General features: G+C 42.6%; 1 protein-coding gene across 1 annotated transcript in view; it reads left to right on the top strand.

The window, feature by feature from the left end:
• IL22RA1 (interleukin 22 receptor subunit alpha 1) overlaps window positions 1–24158 on the top strand; it is a 42985-nt gene extending 18827 nt beyond the window's left edge. Inside the window, exons 6-7 of the mRNA XM_077481841.1 lie at window positions 7763–7884; window positions 21320–24158. Of these exons, the coding sequence (XP_077337967.1) occupies window positions 7763–7884; window positions 21320–22024 (827 nt within the window). The 3' untranslated portion in view covers window positions 22025–24158. The remainder of the gene's footprint in view (window positions 1–7762; window positions 7885–21319) is intronic.
• The last annotated feature ends 301 nt before the right edge of the window (window positions 24159–24459 follow it).

Genomic DNA, 24459 nt, shown 5'->3' with positions numbered 1-24459 from the left:
CCAGAGCTTCACAGGTTGTCACTGGAGTCCTCTTCCACTCCTCCATGACGACATCACTGAGCTGGTGGATGTTAGAGACCTTGCGCTCCTCCACCTTCCGTTTGAGGATGCCCCACAGATACTCAATAGGATTTAGGTCTGGAGACATGCTTGGCCAGTCCATCACCTTTACCTTCAGCTTCTTTAGCAAGGCAGTGGTCATCTTGCTAAATTTACACTGTTATACAAGCTGTACACTCACTACTTTACATTGTAGCAAAGTGTAATTTCTTCAGTGTTGTCACATGAAAAGATATAATAAAATATTTACAAAAATGTGAGGGGTGTACTCACTTTTGTGAGATACTGTGTGTGTATAAATAAATAAATAAATAAATATATATATATATATATATATATATATATACCGATCAACTATAACTTTTTGGCCACTGACAGATTAAGTGAATAACATTGATTATCTTATTACAATGGCATCGCACAGTCCATTGGGATATATTAGGCAGCAAGTGAAGTCTACCTGGCAGAGGCAATGTGATGATTTGGGCAATGTCCCGCTGGGAAACTTTGGTCCTGCCATTCATATGGATGTTACTTTGACATGTACCACCTACATAAACATTATTGCTGACCAAGTACTGTAACCCCTTCATGAAAATGGTAATATCTGATGGCAATGGCCTCTTTCAGCAGGATAATGCGTCCTGCCAAAAATGGTTCAAGAATGGTTTAACCACTTAACAACCGCCCATTGCCGATTAACGGCTTCAGGGCGGTTGTTTAACTCTGAGAGGCCGTTAATTAACGGCCTCCCAGAATTCTGCTCTCGCGCGCCCCCTGGGGCGTGCACACGAGATCATCCGTGACCGCCGGGTCCAGTGGACCCGGCGCATCACGGATCACTGTAAACGGCCGCTCGTCACTGTAAACGGCCGCTCATCACTTGTAAACAAACCGGCGTCATAACATGACGCCGGTTCCTCCCTCCCCCTCTCTGTACCAATGGGTACAGCGGAGGGGAAAGAGATCGGTGTCAGCAGCGATGTGGGCTGCATCTGCAGTGCCCACATCGCTGCTCACCGAATTTAACCCCTCAATACCCTGCCAATACTCTGCAATACCCTGCAATACTCTGCAGTACCCTGCCATTACTCTGCAGTACCCCCAATTACTCTGCAGTACCCTGCCATTACTCTGCAGTACCCCCCATTACTCTGCAGTACCCCCCATTACTCTGCAGTACCCCCCAATACTCTGCAGTACCCGCCATTACTCTGCAGTACCCGCCATTACTCTTCAGTACCCTCCATTACTCTGCAGTACCCCGCCATTACTCTGCAGTACCCCCCAATACTCTGCAGTACCCTGCCATTACTCTGCAGTACCCCCCAATACTCTGCAGTACCCTGCCATTACTCTGCAGTACCCCCCATTACTCTGCAGTACCCCCAATACCCTGCAGTACCCGCCATTACTCTGCAGTACCCGCCATTACTCTTCAGTACCCCCCCATTATTCTGCAGTACCCCGCCATTACTCTGCAGTACCCTGCCATTACTCTGCAGTACCCGCCATTACTCTGCAGTACCCCCCAATACTCTGCAGTACCCTGCCATTACTCTGCAGTACCCCCCAATACTCTGCAGTACCCTGCCATTACTCTGAAGTACCCTGCCATTACTCTGCAGTACCCCCCATTACTCTGCAGTACCCCGCCATTACTCTGCAGTACCCTGCCATTACTCTGCAGTACCCGCCATTACTCTGCAGTACTCGCCATTACTCTGCAGTACCCCCCAATACTCTGCAGTACCCTGCCATTACTCTGCAGTACCCCCCAATACTCTGCAGTACCCCCCATTACTCTGCAATACCCCCCAATACTCTGCAATACCCCCCAATACTCTGCAATACCCCGCCAATACCTTGCCATACCCAGCCATACTCGGAGATACCCAGCCATACTCGGTGATACCCTGCAATACCCAGCCATAGACGCCCCCCCACCCCTCACCACCCTCCGGTGCTTCTACCAACTCGCCAGTACGATCAAAGCCAGAATCTTTTTTTTTTTTTTCAGGTTTCCCAGCCTAGAGGTGAGATGTGGGGTCATATTGACCCCCAGATTTCACTGTAAAGAGGACTTGTCACCCCATATTCCTATTACAAGGGATGTTTACATTCCTTGTAATAGGAATAAAAGTGATCAAAAACTTATTTTTGGGGAAAAAAATGTCAAACTAAAATAAATAAAGTAAAATGAACAAAAAAAATAAAAAATGTAAAGCGCCCCTGTCCCCATGTGCTCGCATGCAGAAGCGAACGCATATGTAAGCCCCGCCCACATATGAAAACGGTGTTCAAACCACACATGTGAGGTATCGCCGCGAACGTTAGAGCGAGAGCAATAATTCTAGCCCTAGACCTCCTCTGCAACTCAAAATATGTAACCAGTCAAAAAAATTTAAAGCGTCGCCTATGGGGATTTTTTAAGTAGCGACGTTTGGCGCCATTCCACGGGCATGTGCAATTTTGAAGAGTGACATGTTTGATATCTATTTATTCAGCATAACTTCATCTTTCACTTTATGCAAAAATTTGGCTAACTTTACTGTTTTTTTTGTTTTTTTTTAAGCACAAAACTGTTTTTCCCCCAAAAAAACGCGTTCGAAAAATTGCTGCGCAAATACCATGTGAGATAAAAATTTGCAATGACCACCATTGTATTCTCCAGGGTCTTTGCTAAAAAAAAATATATAATGTTTTGGGGTTCTCTGTAATTTTCTAGCAAATAAATGATGATTTTTACATGTAGGAGAGAAATGTCAGAATTGTCCTGGGTGCTCCAGAACGCCTGATGGCGCTCCCTGCATGTTGGGCCTCTGTATGTGGCCACACTGTGTAAAAGTCTCACACATGTGGTATCGCCGTACTCGGGAGTAATAGCAGAGTGTGTTTTGGGGTGTAATTTGTGGTATGCATATGCTGTGTGTGAGAAATAACCTGATAATATGACAATTTTGTGGAAAAAAAAAAGGAAAAAAAATCTTGATTTTGCAAAGAATTGTGGGAAAAAATGACAACTTCAAAAAACTCATCATGCCTCTTACTAAATACATTGGAATATCTTCTTTCCAAAAAGGGGTCATTTGGGGGGTGTTTTTACTTTTCTGGCATGTTAGGGTCTCAAGAATTGAAATAGGCCGTCAGTACTTCAGGTGTGATCAATTTTCAGATATTGGCACCATAGCTTGTGGACTCTATAACTTCCACAAAGACCAAATAATATCCACCAATTTGTACTTATTTTTACCAAAGATATGTAGTAGTATAAATTTTGGCCAAAATTTATGAAGAAAAAATTACTAATCTGCTAAATTTTATAACAGAAACGAAGAAAAATTCATTTTTTCGCAGAATTTTCGGTCTTTTTCTTTTATAGCACAAAAAATTAAAAACTGAGAGGTGATTAAATACCACCAAAAGAAAGCTCTATTTGTGTGAAAAAAAGGACAAAAATTTCATATAGGTCCAGTGTTGCATGACTGAGTAATTGTCATTCAAAATGTGAGAGCACCAAAAGCTGAAAATTGGTCTGGTTATTAAGGGTGTTTAAGTGCCCAGTGGTCAAGTGGTTAAAGAACCAAAGATGAGTTTCAGGTGTTGACCCCACATTCTTTAGATCTTAACCGATTGCCGGTCTGCTCACGGCGATATACGTCGGCAGAAGGGCTCGTAGAGGAAAACTAACATACCTGTATGTGGCCCTTTAAGAGGCGGCCAGTCGGGTCACGGGTCCCGCGGACTCAATCGCCTCACAGAGAGGTAGAACAGGGAGATTCTAATGTAAACAAGCATCTCCCCGTTCTGCCTAGTGACAGTGTCACTGATCTCTGCTCCCTCTGATCGGAGCAGAGATCAGTGACGTTCACACGTAGCCACACCCCCTCACAGTTAGAAACACTCCTTAGGGCACACTTAACAAATACACTGCCCCCTAGTGGTTAACCCCTTCGCTGCCTGTGTCATTTACACAGGAAACAGTACATTTGTATAGCACTGATTGCTGTATAAATGACAATGGTCCCAAAAATGTGTCAAAAATGTCCGATGTGTCCGTCATAATGTCGCAGTCACAATAAAAATCACTGATCGCCGCCATTGCTAGTAAAAAAAATAAAATAATAAAATTTATAAAAATGCCATAAAACTATCCCTTTAAGCCCCTTTTATTGATTGGTTTGCGAAAAAGCTATAACCAATCAATAAACGCTTATTGTGATTTTTTTTTTACCAAAAATATGTAGAAGAATACGTATTGGCCTAAACTGAGGAAAACATTTTTTATATATATTTTTGGGGGATATTTATTATAGCAAAATGTAAAAAATAATGCGTTTTTTTTTCCCAAATTTACGCTTTTTTTTTTAGAGCAAAAAAGACAAACCACAGGGGTGATGAAATACCACCAAAAGAAAGCTCTATTTGTGGGAAAAAAACAACGTCAATTTTGTTTGGGAGCCACGTCGCACGACCTCGCAAATGTCAATTAAAGCGACGCAGTGCCGAATCACAAAAAGTGCTCTGGTCAGGAAGGGGGTAAATTCTTCCGGGGCTGAAGCGGTTAAAGGAGTTGTAAAGGCAGAAGGGTTTTTATCCTAATGCATTCTATGCATTAAGATAAAAAGCCTTCTGTGTGCAGCAGCCGCCCTCAGTCCCTCTAATACTTACCTGAGGTCCCTCTCTGTCCAGCGATGTCCACAAGTGTCTCAGACGTCCGAGATTCTCTTTCCTGATTGGCTGAAACACAGCAGTGGCGCCATTGGCTCCCACTGCTGTCAATCAAAGTCAGCTAGCCAATCAGGGCAAAAAGGGGGTGGGACCAGGTCAGGGCTTTGTGTCTGAATGTGACTCAGCTCGGGTGCCCCCACAGCAAGCTGCTTGCTGTGAGGGCACTGAACAGGAGGGAGTGGCCAGGATCACAGAAGAGGGACATGAGAAGAGGAGGATCCGGGCTGCTCTGTGAAATCCACTGCAATAGAACAGGTAAGTATAACATGTTTGTTATTTTTATAGGGAAAAAAAACAAGACTTTACAATCACTTTAATCCAATTGAGCCTTTGTGGCAAATGCTGGGAAAACAAGTCTGAACCATGGAGCCACCACCAAACAACTTAGAGGACTTAAAGGATCTACTACTAATGGCTTGGTGCCAGAAACCACAGCATTCCTTAAGAGGTCCAATGGCGTCCATGCCTTGACAAGTCAGTTCTGTTTATGGCTGCAAAAGAGGATCTACTCAGTATTAGGTGGGTGGTCATAAAGTTATGGCCAATCAATGTATATATTTTTTAGGACTCTGGGATGGTGTCCTGAAACGCAAGTATATTCCCCCCCCTATTTGGGCTGTGGCTCTTGGGTTAGCGCAAGAGACATTTTTAGTACTCAGAGGTTCAGGGTGATATTTTTTATGTATGGGCAGAGGAAAGAAAACTGATTTTCAGTGCTCTCTGCATTGGTATGTCCTCATTAGGGACCTGGAATTTGGCTGTTCAGAGAGACCTTTGGGTAAGAAAATAACCCCTAAACTCAGATTACAGGGACTCTGGTCCTGAAGGCGTAAGCCATATGCAAGGGAGTCTTGAAAAGCAGCAGGAAGTAAACAGCAGGTGTCTGTGAAGTAGTGTGAAGTGGTTCTCAGCTGTGATTAAGGGTGGACTCCTGGAGACTGAGACTCCAGTGTTGTTGAGCTCCTGCTGCTTGTCTTGTACCCTGAAATAACCCTGAACCCCAGTGTGAGACCAAGAGACTGGCGGTGAGCTATGTTGTAAGGTTTTCTTTATACCAGGTCTGAGAATTGTTTACTGTACTTTAGCTGAAGAAAGCTCTTTGTGTTTGTCTGTTTTGAGAGACCAATTATAATTACTTACTTTTACAAGTGGCTTGTTGGTGATCTTGGGCGATCTCAATGTAACTATATATATATATATATATATATATATATAAGGTTACACCTATGTTAACTTCACCTTTATCTTGGAGATGCATGCCTCACCCAATGCAGAAATGTAGCATTGTTGCATTATTTTCAACCTACAGAAGAGACAAATGTAATGTGTATGTTACTGAATAAACATGAAAAACATTTTATATGTAAGTTAGGTCACCCACTTATCCCCAACCCATGAACACTCCCTTCGTGGTATTTTTTTTAGTTTTTATTAACCTTTATACTAATATTTTTTGTTAAAGGAGGAGTATGGTAAATTAAAAAAACACACATACTCACCTACATGGCTGCAGCATTGGTTCGATGCTGCAGCTGTCCCCCGCTGGCTCTAATGGTCCGTACACACGATCCGAAAATCAGACGAAATATACCGGTTTCAACGCAATCGTTCGCTAATCGGATCATTAGTACAGAGCTTTCGAGAGACGATCATGACAGTTCATCCGATATTATTCGATCGGACAAGCACAAAAATTTTCCTCGTACGATAACAGATCATATGAATTTCATCTAGTCAGTACAGACTGCTGAGAGAAAACTTAGAGACTTTTGGGCTGCTGCCAGTACTCTTATGCTAGAGAGTCAGCTGTTTGTTTGACCAAAGGGGACATCGGCTGGTGTTCTGAAAAACTCAGTCTATCTAGTTCTTTGTATAGGGACTCTTGTCTTGGTGCTCTAAAGATTAGCCTGCTTTTAATTACATCTATTACAAGCCAAGTCCATGTTTGCTATTACAAGGACCTTTACAGAAAGGAGTTTACTGTCCCCAACCTGTATATGGATCTCTTTTTAGAATATTCAACTCAACTCCCTCAACCCATTCCCAGTTTCTCCAAAAATGTAAGGAAAACAGTGATTGCGAATGTGTCCCTGGCTTTGGGGCATTCTACTGGGAAAGAAACTGGGCAATTTCCAGCGGCTCCTTTGGAGGTAGCACAACATAATAAGGATCTTTTATGAAGGAAAAAAGGATGCTAGACTATCAGCAATCACATGTATTGCTTGTCCAACACGGGTTGTCAAATTAAGTGCATGACTAAAGATGTTATGAATGTATGATCATATGAGGATCCAGGAAGCAGCGAAAAATTCAATATTGTCTATTAGCCACAGCACAATGGCTGAATCAAATCAATGTGAATAGAAAAAAAGCTAGGTATCAAGAAATTATGGGCTATGGAGAAGGTTAGAAAAGAGTGGATCTTGATGAGCTGTTGGCTTTTTTTTTTGCATTTAGCTTTATTATTAAAGTAAACTTTGAATAGCAAAATTCATACTTAGCACACATTCCTGATACCAAGAGGTTTCTGTGACTAGGCTTTTAACTAAAAAACCCTGTACTGTTTCTCTTCACAATGTTCACATTGTTAGAGGAAAGCCCCATACACACTATCAGGTTTTCTGCTGATTTTTTCCTTCAGATTTACCAAGACCATATAATATGAGGTCAAACCTTAGGAGTTTCAATTTGTATGCAATCAGGCAGAACCTTGCACTACATGGTTTTGGTAAATCTGCAGGAAATCAGCAGTGTGTATTGGGCCGAAGCCTGATTTCAAGGCTGAGCCCTGCCAACTCCCATACTCCTATCCAATCAAAAGTAACCTAATGTAAAAGCACATGGGAAGCATCTATGCATATTTTTTTTTTAGATTGCTCACGTGTCAGAAATAGGTTAAGCCGGATTTTATTGTGCAATTCTTTGCCTCCCATGCTCCTATGATTTATGATTTTCTTTTGTTTATTAACAGATCATTCATTGGCCACATTGATAGCCGGTCTCATTACCATTTTTGTTGCTGTGTTGGGTACAGCAATGCTTTACCTCAGCTGTAAATATGTTCGACGCCAAGCAAAAACACCAAGCTCTTTAGTAAGTATCTATGAGGCCACACTAATATTTATTTTACAAAATAAGGCTAAACAATACATTTCTGCATTTTGCTTTTTTTTTGGTATTTGAAACTACCAACTTATTAGCATCTAACTAAAGAAAAACAATGACTACTTTCGTAGTGTCAAAACTGATTCATAGAAAAGCCTTTTTGATTGCTGATTCAGATCTGTGTAAATTATGATATGTTAAAGAGTTGACATGTTTATACATGCGTTTTAATTTGTAATTCTTTTATGTGTGCTTGTGTAAATTGCAGAAAAGGTTGTGATTTTTTCTGAATTTGCATAGGTGGTTTGATTTTTGGTCTGGGTAATGTAAACATTTACTTGATGCTTACTTTTCTCTAAGTATTACACCTTTCTGGCTAAAATGTATGTATAGCCATTTTTATTTCTTTTGAAGCATAAGTAAACTCACTAGTTAAACTTTGTCTTTCCCAAAGTGCCCAAAAATACCATTCAGCATTCAAAATAAGCATATTTCAGATTGCTTTTTCCCCTACTGACTGGCGCACTGACTGTATAAAAGTGCCATAATCTAACCACTTGCCAAGGTGATGTCAGGCACCCACTCTGGCATAAATGCATATTCTCACAAGAATACCAACTAGGAAGTCCACACCGAACTCTAAGATGGTGCTGGCATCAATAGGCAGGAGGGTCTGCAGTATAAATTTGAGCCATGCTAATGAAAGAAATGCTTGAAAACTGGACGTAGTAATTATGCAATTGTGGAAGGGTTAGAACCCCTGTCCCATGTAAGAGATTCACCAGCTCTATTTGACTCATTGACTGTTGTCAACAAAACAAAAAAATTATGGGAATTCCAAATGTTGTCTCCAGTGCAAGAATAGAGAGGAAATCTTCCACTCACATTCATGGCAACATATGTTTAAAGGGGGAATTACCCTCGTTTTGTAGAGATCTAGTCTCACATTCTGTTTATCTCCACAACAGGAAGTGAAGATATGTTAGCCCAACCGAGCACATAGAACAAAAACTAATCTGACAGGAATTTGAAAGCCTATTTCTGGGGGAAACAAACCTCCTTCTTGCAGTTGGACTGCCCCTGCATTGCAAGGGTTAAATGCTTGTTGATGTCTAGGGTACTGGAAAAAGCTATTTCACTTACCTGATCCTGTGCTCCCCTGACAGCAGGCCTTCTCCTGGCCTTCCTTTTGCTTTGGATTGTGAACTATATCTTAGTGTCCTCACACCCAATGAAGGGCTATGGGACCTGCATTGAATTTAATAAGGTCAGAGCACATGCAACGTAGCGTGGAGCGTAGGGGAGAAGAGGCTTCAGTTATAAGGCTCAAAGAACGTAAAGTGTATCTAAAGACAACAATTTTTGGGGGAATAGTTAGAATCACAGTCATATTTTTATTGCTGTTGGTGTCCCCTCTGGGGAGATACACCCCTCAATTTCTTTCATTAACAGAACTTATTTAAACCATCTGTGGAATGATATAATAATGCTTGTGGCATTATTTGCTCTAAAGAAGTCACGTTTGCTTATAAGAATGCTGTTAGTTTACTGCTGCTAAATACATCTAAATTCCCCCCAAGGCAGAGGGTATGTGCACTGAAACATGTAATTGAAATATGAAAGGATCTTTCATATTTTCATTTAGGAATGTTCACCTTTACAGAAAATCTGTACAGTGAACTTACACTGAACCCCCTCCCCACCCCTTCACCCCCCAGTCTCGCTGTACCTGAGGCCGGTGATCAGGAGACATAGGGTCGCCGCTTCAACGGTCCGGGGATTTTAAATCCTTGTGGCTTATTCTCCTAAATGTACTTCGTAAAGGTACATATAGCAGGCATTTTAATTGGTCAGCGCTGTTGCATGGACGGCGCCAACCAATCAGAACCCACCTAGCCAGTCCTGTCAGTGGAGGAGAAGCAGAGAGAAAGTCGCAAGGATTTCAAATCTCTGGACTCAGGTACAGCAGGACCGGGTGCAATGGGGAGGGGGTCCAGTGAAAGTTCACCTTACAGATTTTCTGTAAAGGTAAACTTACAGTTTAAGCTTGTGTTGTTTTGTCATATAATTCTACTGGCGTGCCCTGGCAAAATACCTAAAAAATTGATTCATATTGTCCAAAAATTGTCAAGTCTGCCACAGGTTTTTATTGTGCAACAATAAAGCCTTGGGCCAGCTGCAAGTATCCTAACAAAAGATTAAATCATAGTTTAGGAAGGAGGACATTGGGTACCTGAGGATGTCCGTGTTTGCCCATTTTTTGACCAGCACTGGGGTCATGTTAGCTGACTGAAGGAGAGAAATTAAGAAAGAGAAATACTGGAATACTAGTCAGTTCCAGTATGCAAAGATGTATTTACTTTGTAAAAATAAATCACATCCAATGCTGGGTGTTTTACATTTGTGGGTGCTGCTGCATTTAATGGAAAACAACATTCAGAAACACTGTGGTAAAACATAGTGTTTTGCAAGAATCAATTTTCCTTCTGATCTCTGGCACGTGCTCTGATTGCAAATTCCTCAGCAGGTCAAACATGTTCTTTGGGCAGGACAGCGGTAGAACTGGTCTTTTTGCATTCAGAACACATTTAGCATTCTACATTTTTCTTTTACAGAGAACAATGAACTTGAAGCTAGAAAGTAATCGTTATTTCATAACAGACACGTCAAACTGGTGGTCTTTTGGGGCCACATGTGGCCATCTTGCTCCTTCTTTATGGCTCTCGGTAGTTCATGAATTTAAACTGAATGAGGCCCCAGCTGTTTTTCTGTCGATGGAGGTTACTTTTCTGAACCTAATTCTGCAGCTCAGTACTTCAGGAACCGCTTTATGGACTCTTTTCTTAGGGATATTATTGATCCTTACCAAAGTGATACCAAAGTAGTTGCAGGCCTCACTAGATATAATGTGTCCCCCTTGAAGATGTATTTCACTCAGTTTGGCCCACTGTTTGATTTGAGCTTGACAATCATGCCTGTTCTATACAACAATGGATGAAGTCACTTGTACAAGGACAACTACTGAGACATCCATTCAACTACTGCCCTAGACATGTAGATAAAATAGTAGCAATACCCTGAATAGGGAAAAGTGAATTGGCCTGGGTTTTCTTGTGGGATGTTCATTGACTACATCAAAAAGTTAAAAAAATTGCAAACTTTAATCTGAATCCTGTTGAAGTCTATTTGGAGTGAATCTTTAAAATCAAGTTTAACTACTTCCCATCTGGGCCAATTTTGGTACTTAGTTCCTACACGTAAAAAAACATTTTTTTTTGGTAGAAAACTACTCAGAACCCCCAAATATTATATATTTTTTTTTTTATCAGAGACCCTAGGTAATAAAATGGCAGCTGTTGCAACGTTTTATATCGCATGCTATTTGCGCAGCAATTTTTCAAACGCGTTTTTTTTTTTGGAAAGAAAAATTGTTTCATGAATTAAAAAAACAAAACACTAAAGTTAGCTAAATTTTTTTGTATAATGTGAAAGATGATATTACGCAGAGTAAATAGATATCTAAAATGTCACACAAAATTGCACTCACTCATGGAAGGCTGCCAAACTTCGGTACTCAAAAATCTCCATAGGCGACGCTTTAAAATGTTATACAGGTTACCTGTTTAGAGTTACAGAGGAGGTCTTGCTATAGAATTGTTAATCTCACTCTAGCGCACGCGGTGATACCTCACATATGTGATTTAAATGGCGTTTACATATGTGGGCGCGACATAGGAATGCTGTTGCTTCTGCGCGCGAGCTCGTGGGGAAGAGGGCGCTTTAAAAAAGATATGTATTGTTTATTTTATTTTAATTTTTTGATTTTTACACTTTCCCTTTAAAACCTTTTTTTGATAATTTTTATTCCTATTACAAGGAATGTAAACATCCCTTGTAATAGGAATAGTGTGTCACAGGTCCTCTTTCTGGAGAGATGTGGGCTGGAAAGCCTGAGATCAAAAAAACTAACAAAACAGAATGATCTTGGCTTTCCAGCCAAGCATATGGCAGGATTTAAACTGCCAGGCCAAGCATGATGTCATAACATGGCACCCCTGAACTCTGAGAGTCATAGAGATGACCGGGGACCATCTGTTCCCCGGAAATCTCTATGGTCAACATCCACCGCCGGTGGATTCCTTCTCTGGCTCACTGATCACAGGGGCGAGCCCGGAGAAGCACTGGAGGGTGACGGGAGGGGGGTGTCCCCTTCCGCTGCTTGTAAGCCCTTGTACACACGGTCCGAGAATCCGTCGGAATGTGTCCTATCGGACCGTTTGTCGGATAATCCGACTGTGTGTGGTATGCATCGGACTGTTTCTGTCGGAATATCCGTCTGACCCAATTTTCCAACTTGTTGTAAATATTTTCCGACCAACTGGTTCGATCGGACATACTCCGATCATGTGTAGAGAATTTTGATCGGACCAAGTGCCACGCATGCTCAGATCAAATTCCTACATCAAAGCTATTGGCTACTAGCCTGAACGTAGTCCCATCGCAACAAAATTACGTCATCACGTTCTGAATGATCGGATTTTTCGACAACTTAGTCCGACCGCGTGTACGCAACAGTTTCGGACAAGATCCGACGGACAAAATCCGACGGATTTGGTTGTCGAAATCTCCGACCGTGTGTACAGGGGCTAAGAAAGATCAGTTGGCTGAACTGCCACTATAATTGTTCTTATGCTGAAGGGAATCACCGACTGAAGAGAATGATAATGGGTTGATGCCTGTAGGTGCAGGCATCCTCCCAGTATAACCACTGAAACAGTAGGATGTCCATGTACACCCTCCCGGCAGGAAGTGATTAAAAGGCAAGAGTTTGTCAAAAAAGGGCAAAGGGAGTTGGACACTGTCATCGGGGACATTTCATTAATTCATTTCAATGGGCAGAGCGTTTTGGGAGTGGTGTATACACTGCTCCCACACCGCCCCATAGATACTGCTTGCGGGACTTTTTTCCTGTCCTGCAAGCACACCGCCCCAGTGTGAAAGCACTCAGGCTTTCGCACTGGGGAGGCATGAGAGGCGCTTTTCGGGTGCTTTACAGGTGCTATTTTTAGCACTAAAGCTCCTGAAAAGTGCTCCAGTGTGAAAGGGGTCTTAAGGTAAATAAACTGTGCACTTACAAGGACAGTTGCACTCTGCAAGTCCAGTTGCTCCAGACCTTAGTAAATGGGTTGAAGCTTCACTTCTCAAAAAATACCCAATCATGTGCAAAGAAATTAGAAAAAAAACAACATTTTTCTTGCACATGATTGGATAATGTAAGTCAGCAGATATTTCCCTTATTTAACCACTTTAGCTCCGGAACGTTTATGAACGGGCCATTTTTTGCGATACGGCACTGTGCTACTTTACCTGACAATTGTGCAGTTGTGCAATACTGAACCTAGAAAAAATATCCTTTCTTTCCACAAATAGAGGTTTCCTTTGGTGATTTGATCACTTCTGCGGTTTTTATTTTTTGCGCTATAAACAAAAGAAACTACAATTTTGAAAAAAATATACATTTTTTACTTTCTGCTTTAAAACATATCCAATAAAAACTGTAAAACATCTAATTTCTACATCAGTTTAGGTCAATTTGTATTCTGCTACACAGATTTGGTAAAAATAATCACAATAAGCGTATATAGATTGATTTGCAAAAAAGTTATAGCGCTTTTTTTTTACTAGTAATGGTGTCGATCTATGACTTTTAGTGGGAGATATTGCGGTTGACAGTTGGGACACTAACTGACACTTTTTGGGGACCAGTGACACTAATACAGTGATCAATGCTAAACAAATATGCACTATCACTGTACTAATGACACTGGCAGGACAGGAGTCAACATTCAGAGGCAATCAAAGGGTTAAATGTCTGCCTGACCAGTGCTTTACTACTGTGGGGGAGGTGCTTGTACTAGGAGAAGGCATGGGTTGGCGCCTCTGCTCAGCAGAGACACAGGATCCATGTCTTCTGTAGTTACAGAACAGCGATCTGCCTTGTTTAAATCGCCATTCTGCCTGTGTACTAAAGCATCAGCGGGTACCGGGGAACTCAATGTCTAATTACAGCAGGAACAGGCTGCCGAAGGTACACGCGAACTCCCCAAACCTGAGAATGTAGGATCCTGTACTAGGTACGTGATCCTGTGAAGGAGAGCCGCCGTATAAAGTATATAGTCGGCAAGCAGTTAATATGCTTTGGAGCAACTGCATCTACAAATTGCACAGTATATTTGCCTTTAGTGCATCCACTTCCTTTTTATTACATGCTTGGGAGATGCCTTAAAGCTGTGGTAAAGTCAAAGAAAAAAAAAATCTGTTCCCCTGCACGTTAATGTCATAATGTGCTAGTGTGCATTGCAGTCAGCTCTCTGCTTGAATCATCCAGTGCTCACTGGAGCACTGGGCTGTGCAGGAGGTGGGAATGGCTAGCTCAGGCTCTCAGTGGTACACTGAGAGGCTGAGCCAGCTGCCCCTCGGGCATCTGGGTGGATCCTGACATTAAACACAGCTTAGCATTGTATAATAACAATCATTTCTCCCTGCAAACACTCCGCAGTTATCTCTATCTACTACAAGTCTTCAACACACCCTGACAAAAGCTCACTAGTAATCCTACCTTTCATAGGGAGGGGACTGGTAAATAAGAAGGTCTGGGGTACAGTTGAGCAGCACAATATAACGGAAAATTGTATACTCACCTTTCCATAATTTTCCTTTCCTGTTGCATCTCATGGCAGCATACACCTATGGGGTTGTAGCTCCGCCCCCGCAACCTGATAGGACCGTTTAACTATTAAATCTTGAGAGGGCCTCTGCCTCAGCATTCTCAATATATAGATACCTCACCTTAGACGGGTGGGCATCTGTATGCTGCCATGAGATGCAACAGGAAAGGAAAATTACGGAAAGGTGAGTATACAATTTTCTGTTTTCCTGTCGCATCATGGCAGCATACACCTATGGGGAATAACTCGCAAAACTGGGTGGGTATGAGCAGAACAAGTTTATTTACAAGGAATGGAGGAATTGGATTGAATAATTGCTCTTCCAAATTCCACCGTGGACAGCCTAGCGGAGTGTAGTGGGATATAAAAGTGCTTTTTGAAGACCATGTGGCTGCCCTGCAGATGGTTTCTGAGGAGACTCTGCAGAAGGCTGCCCAGGAAGTTGCCATCGCTCTTGTAGAATGTGCCCTTAAGCCCTCAGGTATTTGAGTTTGAACAGATGAGTAGGATTTCTTTATGATTTTCACCAACCATGCTGCGATAGTGCGGGAAGTAGCTGCCTGTCCTCTTCTGGAGCCGTGAGGGCTGACTAGGAGATTTTCCACTTTCCTGAGGTCACTGGTTCTCGAGAGGTAGGCCAGTAAGTTAGATTTTACATCAAGTGGATGAGGGTTGCCCTGCTCAGTGGAAAGAGCGGGAAGGCATATTTCCTGATTAAAATGAAAGGAGGAAGCCACTTTGGGGATGAAGCGGTCTGAAGGTTTCAGAACTACCTTGTCTGGGTAGATGGTAAGGTGTGGTTCCTTTGCTATTAGTGCATGCCTTTCCGATACCATCTTGGCTGATGTAATCGCTATCAGGAAGGTGATTTTGAGGGTTAGATCCCAAAGGGAAGCTTTTTCAACAGGAAAGAATGGATCATGGGATAGGAAATCCAGCACTACCGAAAGATCCCAAGTTGGAAAGGAGAGTTTCCTGGGAGGTCTTAATCTTAGACAGGCCTTCTGGAATTGAGAAATAAGAGGCTCTTGAGCCCATTTCACCCCCGTTATGGCAGATAGAGCTGATACGTGCACTTTCAGGGTATTTGAACCAAGACCTTTGTCGAGACCTAGCTGCAGGAACTCTAGGATCTGAGCAACTGTAGGGGATGAAGGGTCCCAGGCTTGTTGTTGTGCGATTGAGAGGAACTTATCCCAGATTCTCTTGTAGGTGTTATTAGTGGTAACCCTTCTGGCTTGGAGAAGGGTGTTTACCACTTTGTGTGAACAGCCGTGAGCTATGAACCTAGCCCTTTCAGTCTCCAGGCTGTTAGGTGTAATTTCTCTGGGTATGGATGGAGGAATTGACCTTGAGAGAGTAGGTCCGCTGTCACGGGAAGCGGCAATGGTTCTGCTGTATTCAATTGAAGTAGGGTCGTGAACCACAGCCTCCTCGGCCAAAAAGGCAGGACTGCTAATACTGTGGAACTTGAGTTCTTGAGTCTGAGTAAGAGCCTCGGTATGATTGGAGTTGGTGGAAACACATAACCTAGGTGGAAATTCCAGTTGTGTTGTAAACAATCCGTGCCTTCTGCCGAAGGAAAGGGAACCCTCGCCAGGTACCTCTGACACATTTTGCGTTGTTCGGAGTTGCTGCCAGATCGATATCCGGAACTCCCCAAATTTTCGTTATCAGAGAAAAAGCCTGACGGCTTAGGGCCCATTCGTGGTTGGATACGAACTGTCGGCTCAAGGTGTCTGCTATCTGATTCTGGACACCTGGCACGTATGTTGCCCTGAGACTGGCTAAATTCAGCTGTGCCCATTGGAAGACTGGTTGGACTTCCTGCAACATGGAGCGGCTCCTGGTGCCTCCCTGCCTGTTGATATAGGCCACTGCCACTCGATTGTCCATCTTTAGTAGGACTTCTTTCCCCTCCAGAAATGGGCTGAAGGCTAGTAGTGCCTGGAATGCTGCTTTCATCTCCAATATGTTGGAGACCACATCGTGTGTCTTGAATGGCCAACAACTTTGAACTGCGCGGTGACGGTAGTGTGCTCCCCATCCTTCCATGCTGGCATCCGAGGTGATTACATCTTGAGAGAGAAGGACTATGCGTTTGCACCTCTTCAGATTGTGTGGTTTTGTCCACCATGATAGTGATTGCTTCACCTCTTTCCGAATCACTATCGGCTGGGTCATTGACACGCCATTCCATTGCTTCAGGAATGATATTTGAAGAGGTCTGGCATTCCACTGGGCCCATTGTACCATTGGAATAGTTGCTGAGAATGACCCTAGAATACTGAGACATTCCCTGGCGGGAATGGTAGTGGCCACGAGTAGTCTCTTTGCTTTCCGGATTAGGATGGGAACTTTCTCCTCCGGGAGTTCTACTGTATTGAGTCGGGTATCCAGCTCCGCGCCCAAAAAAATCATTCTCTGCGTGGGATTTAGACTGCTCTTTCCCCAGTTTATCAGCCACCCGAATTTTTGCTGGTTGGAGATTAGGATTGCGCGATGAAGTAGGAGGGAATCTCGGTTGTCGGCCAGGAGAAGGATATCGTCTAGATAGTGGTGCACTCTCAGGCCTTGTTCCCTTAATAGGGCTATTACTGGGAGTAAAACCTTTGTAAATGTTCTTGGAGCAGTGGATATTCCGAACGGGAGACTTTGGAATTGGAAATGTTGATGACCTATTACAAAGCGGAGAAATTTCTGAAATGAGGTGTGAATGGGAACATGCAGGTAGGCGTCTTGTAAATCGATGGAGAGCATCCAATCTCCTATGTTGATGGCCTGGAGAATTGTCTGCAGGCTCTCCATTTTGAATGCCTCCACCAGGATTCGGTGATTGAGTTTTTTTAAGTCCATGACAGGACGTATGTCTCCTGTTTTCTTTTTTACCAGAAATAGAGGAGAATAGAATCCTTTCCTTCTCTGAGGCAGTGGAACTTCCCTTATAGCTTGTTTCTGGATGAGGTCCTGAACATATTCGTTCAGTAGTATTCTCTTTTGGTGAGATGATGGTAGCTTTGTTACCCGGAAATGGTCCCTTGGGTGCTTTCGGAACCTCCATTTGTGGCCGAACTGGACAGTCGCCACTGCCCATGGATCCTTTATTGTCTCTGCCCATAGCTGCCTGAACAACCTGAGCCTGGCTCCTACTACAGCTGGTTGGGCGGGCGCACCTTCAAAAAGACTTTTGATCCCCTGTAGTAGGGGTCTTGGTTTTCTGGAGCTTGAGGAAGGATGATTGAGGGTTCCTCCAGTTTCTCCTATACTCTTTGCCAGGTCTGTAGGATCTCGCCTCCCTATATTTGTCTGGGAGGTTTCGTCTGGAGGCTGGCGGTCTTCGCTGTTTAGATCTTCTATCTGAAGGGATCAGACCCGATTTTCCCCCGGTAACTTTAGAAATCGCAGAGTCTAGTTTCTCTCCAAAGAGATTTTCTCCGTCAAAGGGAATCTTGCACCAGTTTGACTTCGAGGATGGGTCTGCTGACCAGGGTTTTAGCCAAAGTGCCCTTCTGGCCATTACTGAGCTCGGCATTGCTCTTGATGTAGATTTAATTATGTCTACAGAGGCTTCTGCGACAAAGACGCCTGTGAGAGATAGTTCCTGGAGGGCTGAGATTACTTTCTCTCGTTCCACTCTTTCTGATACCAGCCTCTCGGCATTGGCGGACCAGTTGGAAATGGCTCTACCGACAGCTGCTAGGGCCACAGCTGGTCTGCATGCGCCTCCTGCCGATAGGTAAGATCTTTTCAGATCTAAGTCAATTTTTCTATCCAGCACATCTTTAAATGTAACAGCATCTTCGATTGGAAGTGTCACATGTCTGGCAAGACGCATCAGAGAAGAATCCACCACTGGCGGGGTCACAAATGGAGTGACACTAGGCTCCTTCAGGGGGTAAAGTTTTGCTAACCTGTTAGTTAGGCTGATCTTCTTTTCCGGCTTTGCCATTCCTCCTTAATCAAATCCTCTAGTTCATCAATAAATGGGAAGGTCTCAGGATCTTTTTTGAGATTTGGAAAATATTTCCTCACTTTTTGAGGAGTTTGTTTTTCTTCCACCCGATCGATCGCTTCCTTCACTGATTTAATGAAGGGTTCGACCAGTGCAAAGTCGAAGCTGGTAGAAGTGTCAATGTCATCATTATCTGACAAAGGATCTGACATCTTTGAAGAGGAGGGAGCAGCAGATGAGGTACCTTGCAAAGGTCTGCTAGTTTCCGGCCCTGCGATTTGGAGGGGCGATTCAATAGCTGGAATACTAGGATCTAATTCTCTGTCTTTGGTTGCTTCATTGAAGCATGAACGACAGGCCAGCTTATCTGGGAGTGCTATTGTGCCACAAACCCAGCATGAATTCGCAGAGGGACGGAGACTTCGAGCGCGAGAAGCATGTCTGCGTGTAGGGGATCTTCTGTGGTCGAGAGTAGGACCTTGATCGACTCCTCCTGTGACCTCCACTCTCTCTGCGCCTTGAACGGCTTCTGCCATGGTCTCAGTCCCGTCTATGACTTGAGCGACTTCTTCTGGAGCGCCTTCAGTGCGATGATCTGGATGACCTGATAGGGCTGTGCAGTTTAGACAGCGTTAGTGACAGGCTCTCTTTTTCCTCTTCGTACTTACCAAGTTGACCCCACTTACCTATTAGGCTGACGATGGTCTGCTGGGGCAGCGGCCTCCATGAAGAGTGAATCCTAAAACGAACGGAAGTCAGTGTGCAAAAAGGCAGGTAGGGAGATATGCAAGTTGCAAGAAAGAAAGAACCTAAGAAACAAAGAGACTGACCTTAAGATCCGAAGGAAACAAGATGAAAAACGATCGGAAAGACTTCAAAAACGATCTTATTAGTAATGCAGCAGCAGCCACAGTACACAAAGAAAAAATGCTGTTTTTTAAATTCAGCGCCACCGCCGTCCACAGCGTCGACGTCATCCATTTTGGAAACTGGCGAACCGGCAGAACAGCGAGGTACTGGATGCCAACGCATGCGCTGAAGAGTCCAAGCATCTGCGCCCAAGGAGTGAGAAACTACAGAGCTCAGCAAGGAAAAAGTACAGAATATACGAAGAAAACACAGGTTAGAGGCCGCTGCATGATAAATCTATTTAAGATTTGTAAGATAAGAATGATACCCCTGAGACCATCAGAGTGGGGATTCCTCCATTAAGCTCATTTAGAGGCTGTACAGGTAGGACTTCCACCCAGGAGAGGCTTGAACCTGGCTGGGGCGATAGCGGTAAGGGGTGATGTCCGGTCTTCTCAGGTGAGGAAAAAAAGGAGAATGCTGAGGCAGAGGCCCTCTCAAGATTTAATAGTTAAACGGTCCTATCAGGTTGCGGGGGTGGAGCCACAACCCCATAGGTGTATGCTGCCATGATGCGACAGGAAAAAATGTTGCATTGCCTCAGGAACATTTTGGGGCATATGCTATATGTCAGTTTAGTGAGCAAAACACCTTGTGTAATGCCACACAGGGTCTGCCTAGTGTGATAGCATTCACTTTTAACATGCCACATACCATAAAAGTTTTGTAACGACCTGAACGTACAGCATCACTCTTTATTTCATACTGTAATAACGCGTACACACGAGTGGATTTTCCATCAGAAAAATCTTGGATGGTTTTTCAGACGTAATTCCGCTCAAGCTTGGTTTGCATGCACACAGTCACACAAAAGTTCTCTGAACTTTCAACCATCAAGAACGCGGTGACGTACAACACTACGATGAGCCAAGAAAATTTAATTCAATGCATCCGAGCATGTGTCAAATTTTTTCAGAGCATGCGTAGGAATTTTGCGCGTTGAAATTGCTACAGATGATCAGAATTTCCGATCTGAACTTTTTCCGACCGAAAAATTGAGAACATGCTCTCAATCTTTTTCTGGCTGAAATTCAGCCAGCAAAAGTCCCATGGAGCATACACACGGTCGCATTTTCCGGCCAAAAGCTCTCATCTGTCTTTTGCTGGCCAAATTTCTGATCATTTGTATGCGGCATAACTACTGCATGCTAAAAAAGGGGTAAATCTTTATTTTTGCCACTCTTGGGGTTGGTGAAATTTTACCTGCTTCCTATATTGGAGATACAACAGAAAGTGAGTGGAAACCTCCCCAAAGTGAGGCAAAATCCTTCCTTTGACAGTTTTTAAAGGACAATATTTTCTTTATCTCATATTTCAAAGACAAAGGTGGGATAGCTACTCACTTTGTATCCTAGTGACATATGTTACCAGGACAGGAAGAAATTTCCCCATTAAGGACACAGACAGAAGTCACACCTGACAGAAGTTCTGACCCTTTCCCATTTAGTTGCACAATAACACTGTATAATTTGAATATGTTCACCTGGAAGCATAGGCCAGAGACATATAATCTGTGGGTTGGTACCAAAAATTGGACTTTAAAATAATATTTGGGGGCCCTTGGATTATTTTAATTGAAACTCCATCTGCTTGTAATCTTCAAAGAATTATGAATCAAAAAGTAAGGTCTCGAAAAACTGGGAAAAGTGGGCATCACATATGGGAAAAAAAGGTCTTCTGTGGTGCATTTGTGCCTTAATTTGTTTAAATGTCAATGTGCCATTTTCATTGGTCATTGACTAAAAATCATAAAGTATGTAAAACATAAATAGAAGTATTAAATGCATTTATATGATTTTATATGTGATATGTGATTTCTTTCTATCCAATACAGGACTTTAAAAAGTTTTCCAGGATTCAGTTATTGATAAAAAGAAAGGAAGATTGCAGTCCTTGTACTATGGGTTTTTCCCAATGGATGCTTCCACTGACTAATTCCGATTTAAATATATGTCAGTATCAAGGTGAGGATGCTAAGCAAATAGCTTATGCCAGGCAATCCCACATTTCTAACTTCAACACAAACTTTCAATTGCTATCAAATGCCTGCTTTGATTTGCAGCAGAATAACAAAAAAACAGACTTATCGATTAATTATGGAGGATTTTTTGAAGACATTATAGAAGGTCAGAACAATCATACTCCAGATCTTTTAAACAATACTTCTTATACCTCGCAGTCACAGCCGGCATTCCAAGTGACAGTTCATCAGCTACCTCTGGATAATAATGATGGGTCTTTGAATAGGCCTGAAGATAATGGTCTCCTTAATCATAAACCAAATAATGACCTCGATTTAACATCAGGATTAATGTCAAGTGTTGTAGTCAATGATGCTTGGGAATTTGTGAGACAGGGAGAATGTACAAAAATATTACCTGAATTTCCAAATGACCATGCAGAAGAAAATGCAGCTGAAAACTGTTTACCAGAACATAGTAGCAGCCACTATAGATTGCAGCGGCCTGTGGAAGCTTTACAATTGTCATTTACTAATGGAACTTCTATCTATGAACAACCATACAGGTTACAACATTAACGTAATCATTTATCCATGCAAAAGACTTTTAAAGAAGACTTTCAGAATATTTTGAGGGCATTTATTTACTCATGAAATGCCCAGTGGTTTGTCAGACAATGTTGTTGTAAGGTAAATGACAAGAATCACAGTTGTGTAGCACAACAGCACTTTATTTTGCTCACTGATCAATAGCAATATATTCCTGAAGTATGGTGTATTTATGCAAATACATGTGCTGGAGCAGTACAGCAGTCAAAACATGTAAATCTGGTCAACATAAACCTAGATTAAGGCTGGATTCACACCTATGCATTTTTAATGATTTTACAGAACGTATTCCATAGGAAACCATGTTAAATGGACTGTTGTGCAAATCTACAAAATGCAAACAGCACTAAAACTGCATAGGTGTGAATCCAGCCTTAGGCCTGATTCACACCTATGCATTTTTAGTACTTTTTGTATTTTGCAGATTTGCACTACAGTCCTTTTAACAGGGTTTCCTACAGAACACGTTCTGTAGTGCAATTCTGCAAAATGCAAAAAGCACTAAAACTGCATAGGTGTGAGTCCAGCCTTAGGCCTGGCTCACACCTATGATTTTTTTTTGTGCATTTTCAGTTTTGCAGAAGCAAACTACAGTCCATTTAACATGGTTTCCTATGGAACACTTTCTGTAGTGGAAATCTGCAAAATGCAAAAAGCACTAAAAATGCATTGGTGTGAATCAGGCCTTAGCCCCCGTACACGCGGTCGGAGATTTTGCCAACCAAATCCGTCGGATTTTGCCCGTCGGATTTAGTCCGACGGATTGTGTCCGAAACTGTTGCATACACACGGCCGGGCCAAGTTGGCGAAAAATCCGATCTTTCAGAACGTAATGACGTAATTTCGTTACGATGGGACTACATTCAGGCTAGTAGCCAATAGCTTTGATGTAGGAATTTGATCTGAGCATGCGTGGCACTTGGTCTGATCAAAATCCTCTACACATGACCGGATTAGGTCCGTCCGGCCCAGTTGGTCAGGAAATATTTCCAACAGGTTGGAAAATTGGGTCGGACGGAGATTCGGATGGAATCAGTCCGATGCATACCACACACAGTCGGATTATCTGACGACACGGTCCGATAAGACTCATTCCGACAGATTCTCCGACCGCGTGTACAAGGGCTTAAAGTTTACCTGCTGACAAACAGATACACACACAATATAAATACATATATACGGGAGCTTTTTCACCTGCTTAGGCTGGATTCACACCTATGTATTTTTTGTGCTTTTTGCATTTTGCAGATTTGCACTACAGATCGTGTTCCATAGGAATCCATGTTAAATGTAGTCCAAATCTGCAAAATGCAAAAAGCACTAAAATAGGATTCCAGCCTAAAAGATGTCCATCTAATCTTGATATTCACACTGACCTACTAGGCAGCACATTCAGCCTGGTGACCTGACTTTTTGAAGTGACATTTAAAACGTTATTAAAGGGTAATTGTTTTAGATGAAAATAAAAAACATGTTATACTCACCTGTTCTGTGCAATGGTATTGCACAGAGCAGCCCTGAACCTCCTCTTGTAGGGTCCTCTGTCGGTGCTCCAGGCACTTCCTCTTCTGTGTCTGCCCCCATAGCAAGCTCTTGGTGGCAGATGTGCAGGCTCTGTGGGGGAAATTTACCAAAACCGGTGCACACAGTCTCTTGTGTAGCTGTGCATAATAACCAATCATCTTCTAAGTTCAACTTGTTTATTTAAAGCTTTGAAAATAAAAGCTAGAAGCTTATTGGTTACTATGCACAGCTGCACTAGACTCCATGCGTACCAGTTTTAGTAAATCCCCCCTGTGTGTCCATTGATGCGCACAGTGCTGCTTCTTCAAGTGACACCCTCTGACACAAGTGGTTCCCCAAGTATGAATGTTTTTCTTTCTTTTAATATATTTACCTTTTTCCAAAGTCTTCTGGTCGATCATGTGACATGCAGGGTCCTTTTCCTTTTCTTATTTTCTCCAGTGGTGGGTGTTTTGTGAAGACACAGAGAGCAGTGCTGATGTGATGAGGCCATCGCTGCCCTCAGTATGAATACACTATTAATAAAGAGTGCCATGGTGAATCCCCATTAGGGTGCAGGGCCATGACACCCTTAATAACATGTCCTCAGTCTAATATTATTATTATTTTAATTTTGCTCAGAGTTGAACCTGAAAAATACATTTAAAGTGGTAATAAACCCAAAAGCAAACATTTATTATACAACAGCCTACTGTTTCTTAGATGTGGTGGCTGTATTCATTTTCTTTTTTATATTTTCTTTCATCTACTTTCACCTGGCGATCCAGCCAGTAATTCTGTTGTATAAAAAGCTCTCCAGCAAAATGTATCAGTTACAGAGATGAGACAAACCATTTACCATTGACAGGGATGCTTACGATGGTCAGCTTTTATTTATTTAT

The sequence above is a fragment of the Lithobates pipiens genome, unplaced genomic scaffold (assembly GCF_037356315.1).
Source record: "Lithobates pipiens isolate NorthernLeopardFrog02 unplaced genomic scaffold, aLitPip1_a1.2 Scaffold_16, whole genome shotgun sequence".
NCBI lineage: Eukaryota > Metazoa > Chordata > Amphibia > Anura > Ranidae > Lithobates > Lithobates pipiens.
The sequence above is the reverse complement of the archived record's forward strand: the minus strand, read 5'-3'. Positions and strand labels throughout refer to the sequence as shown.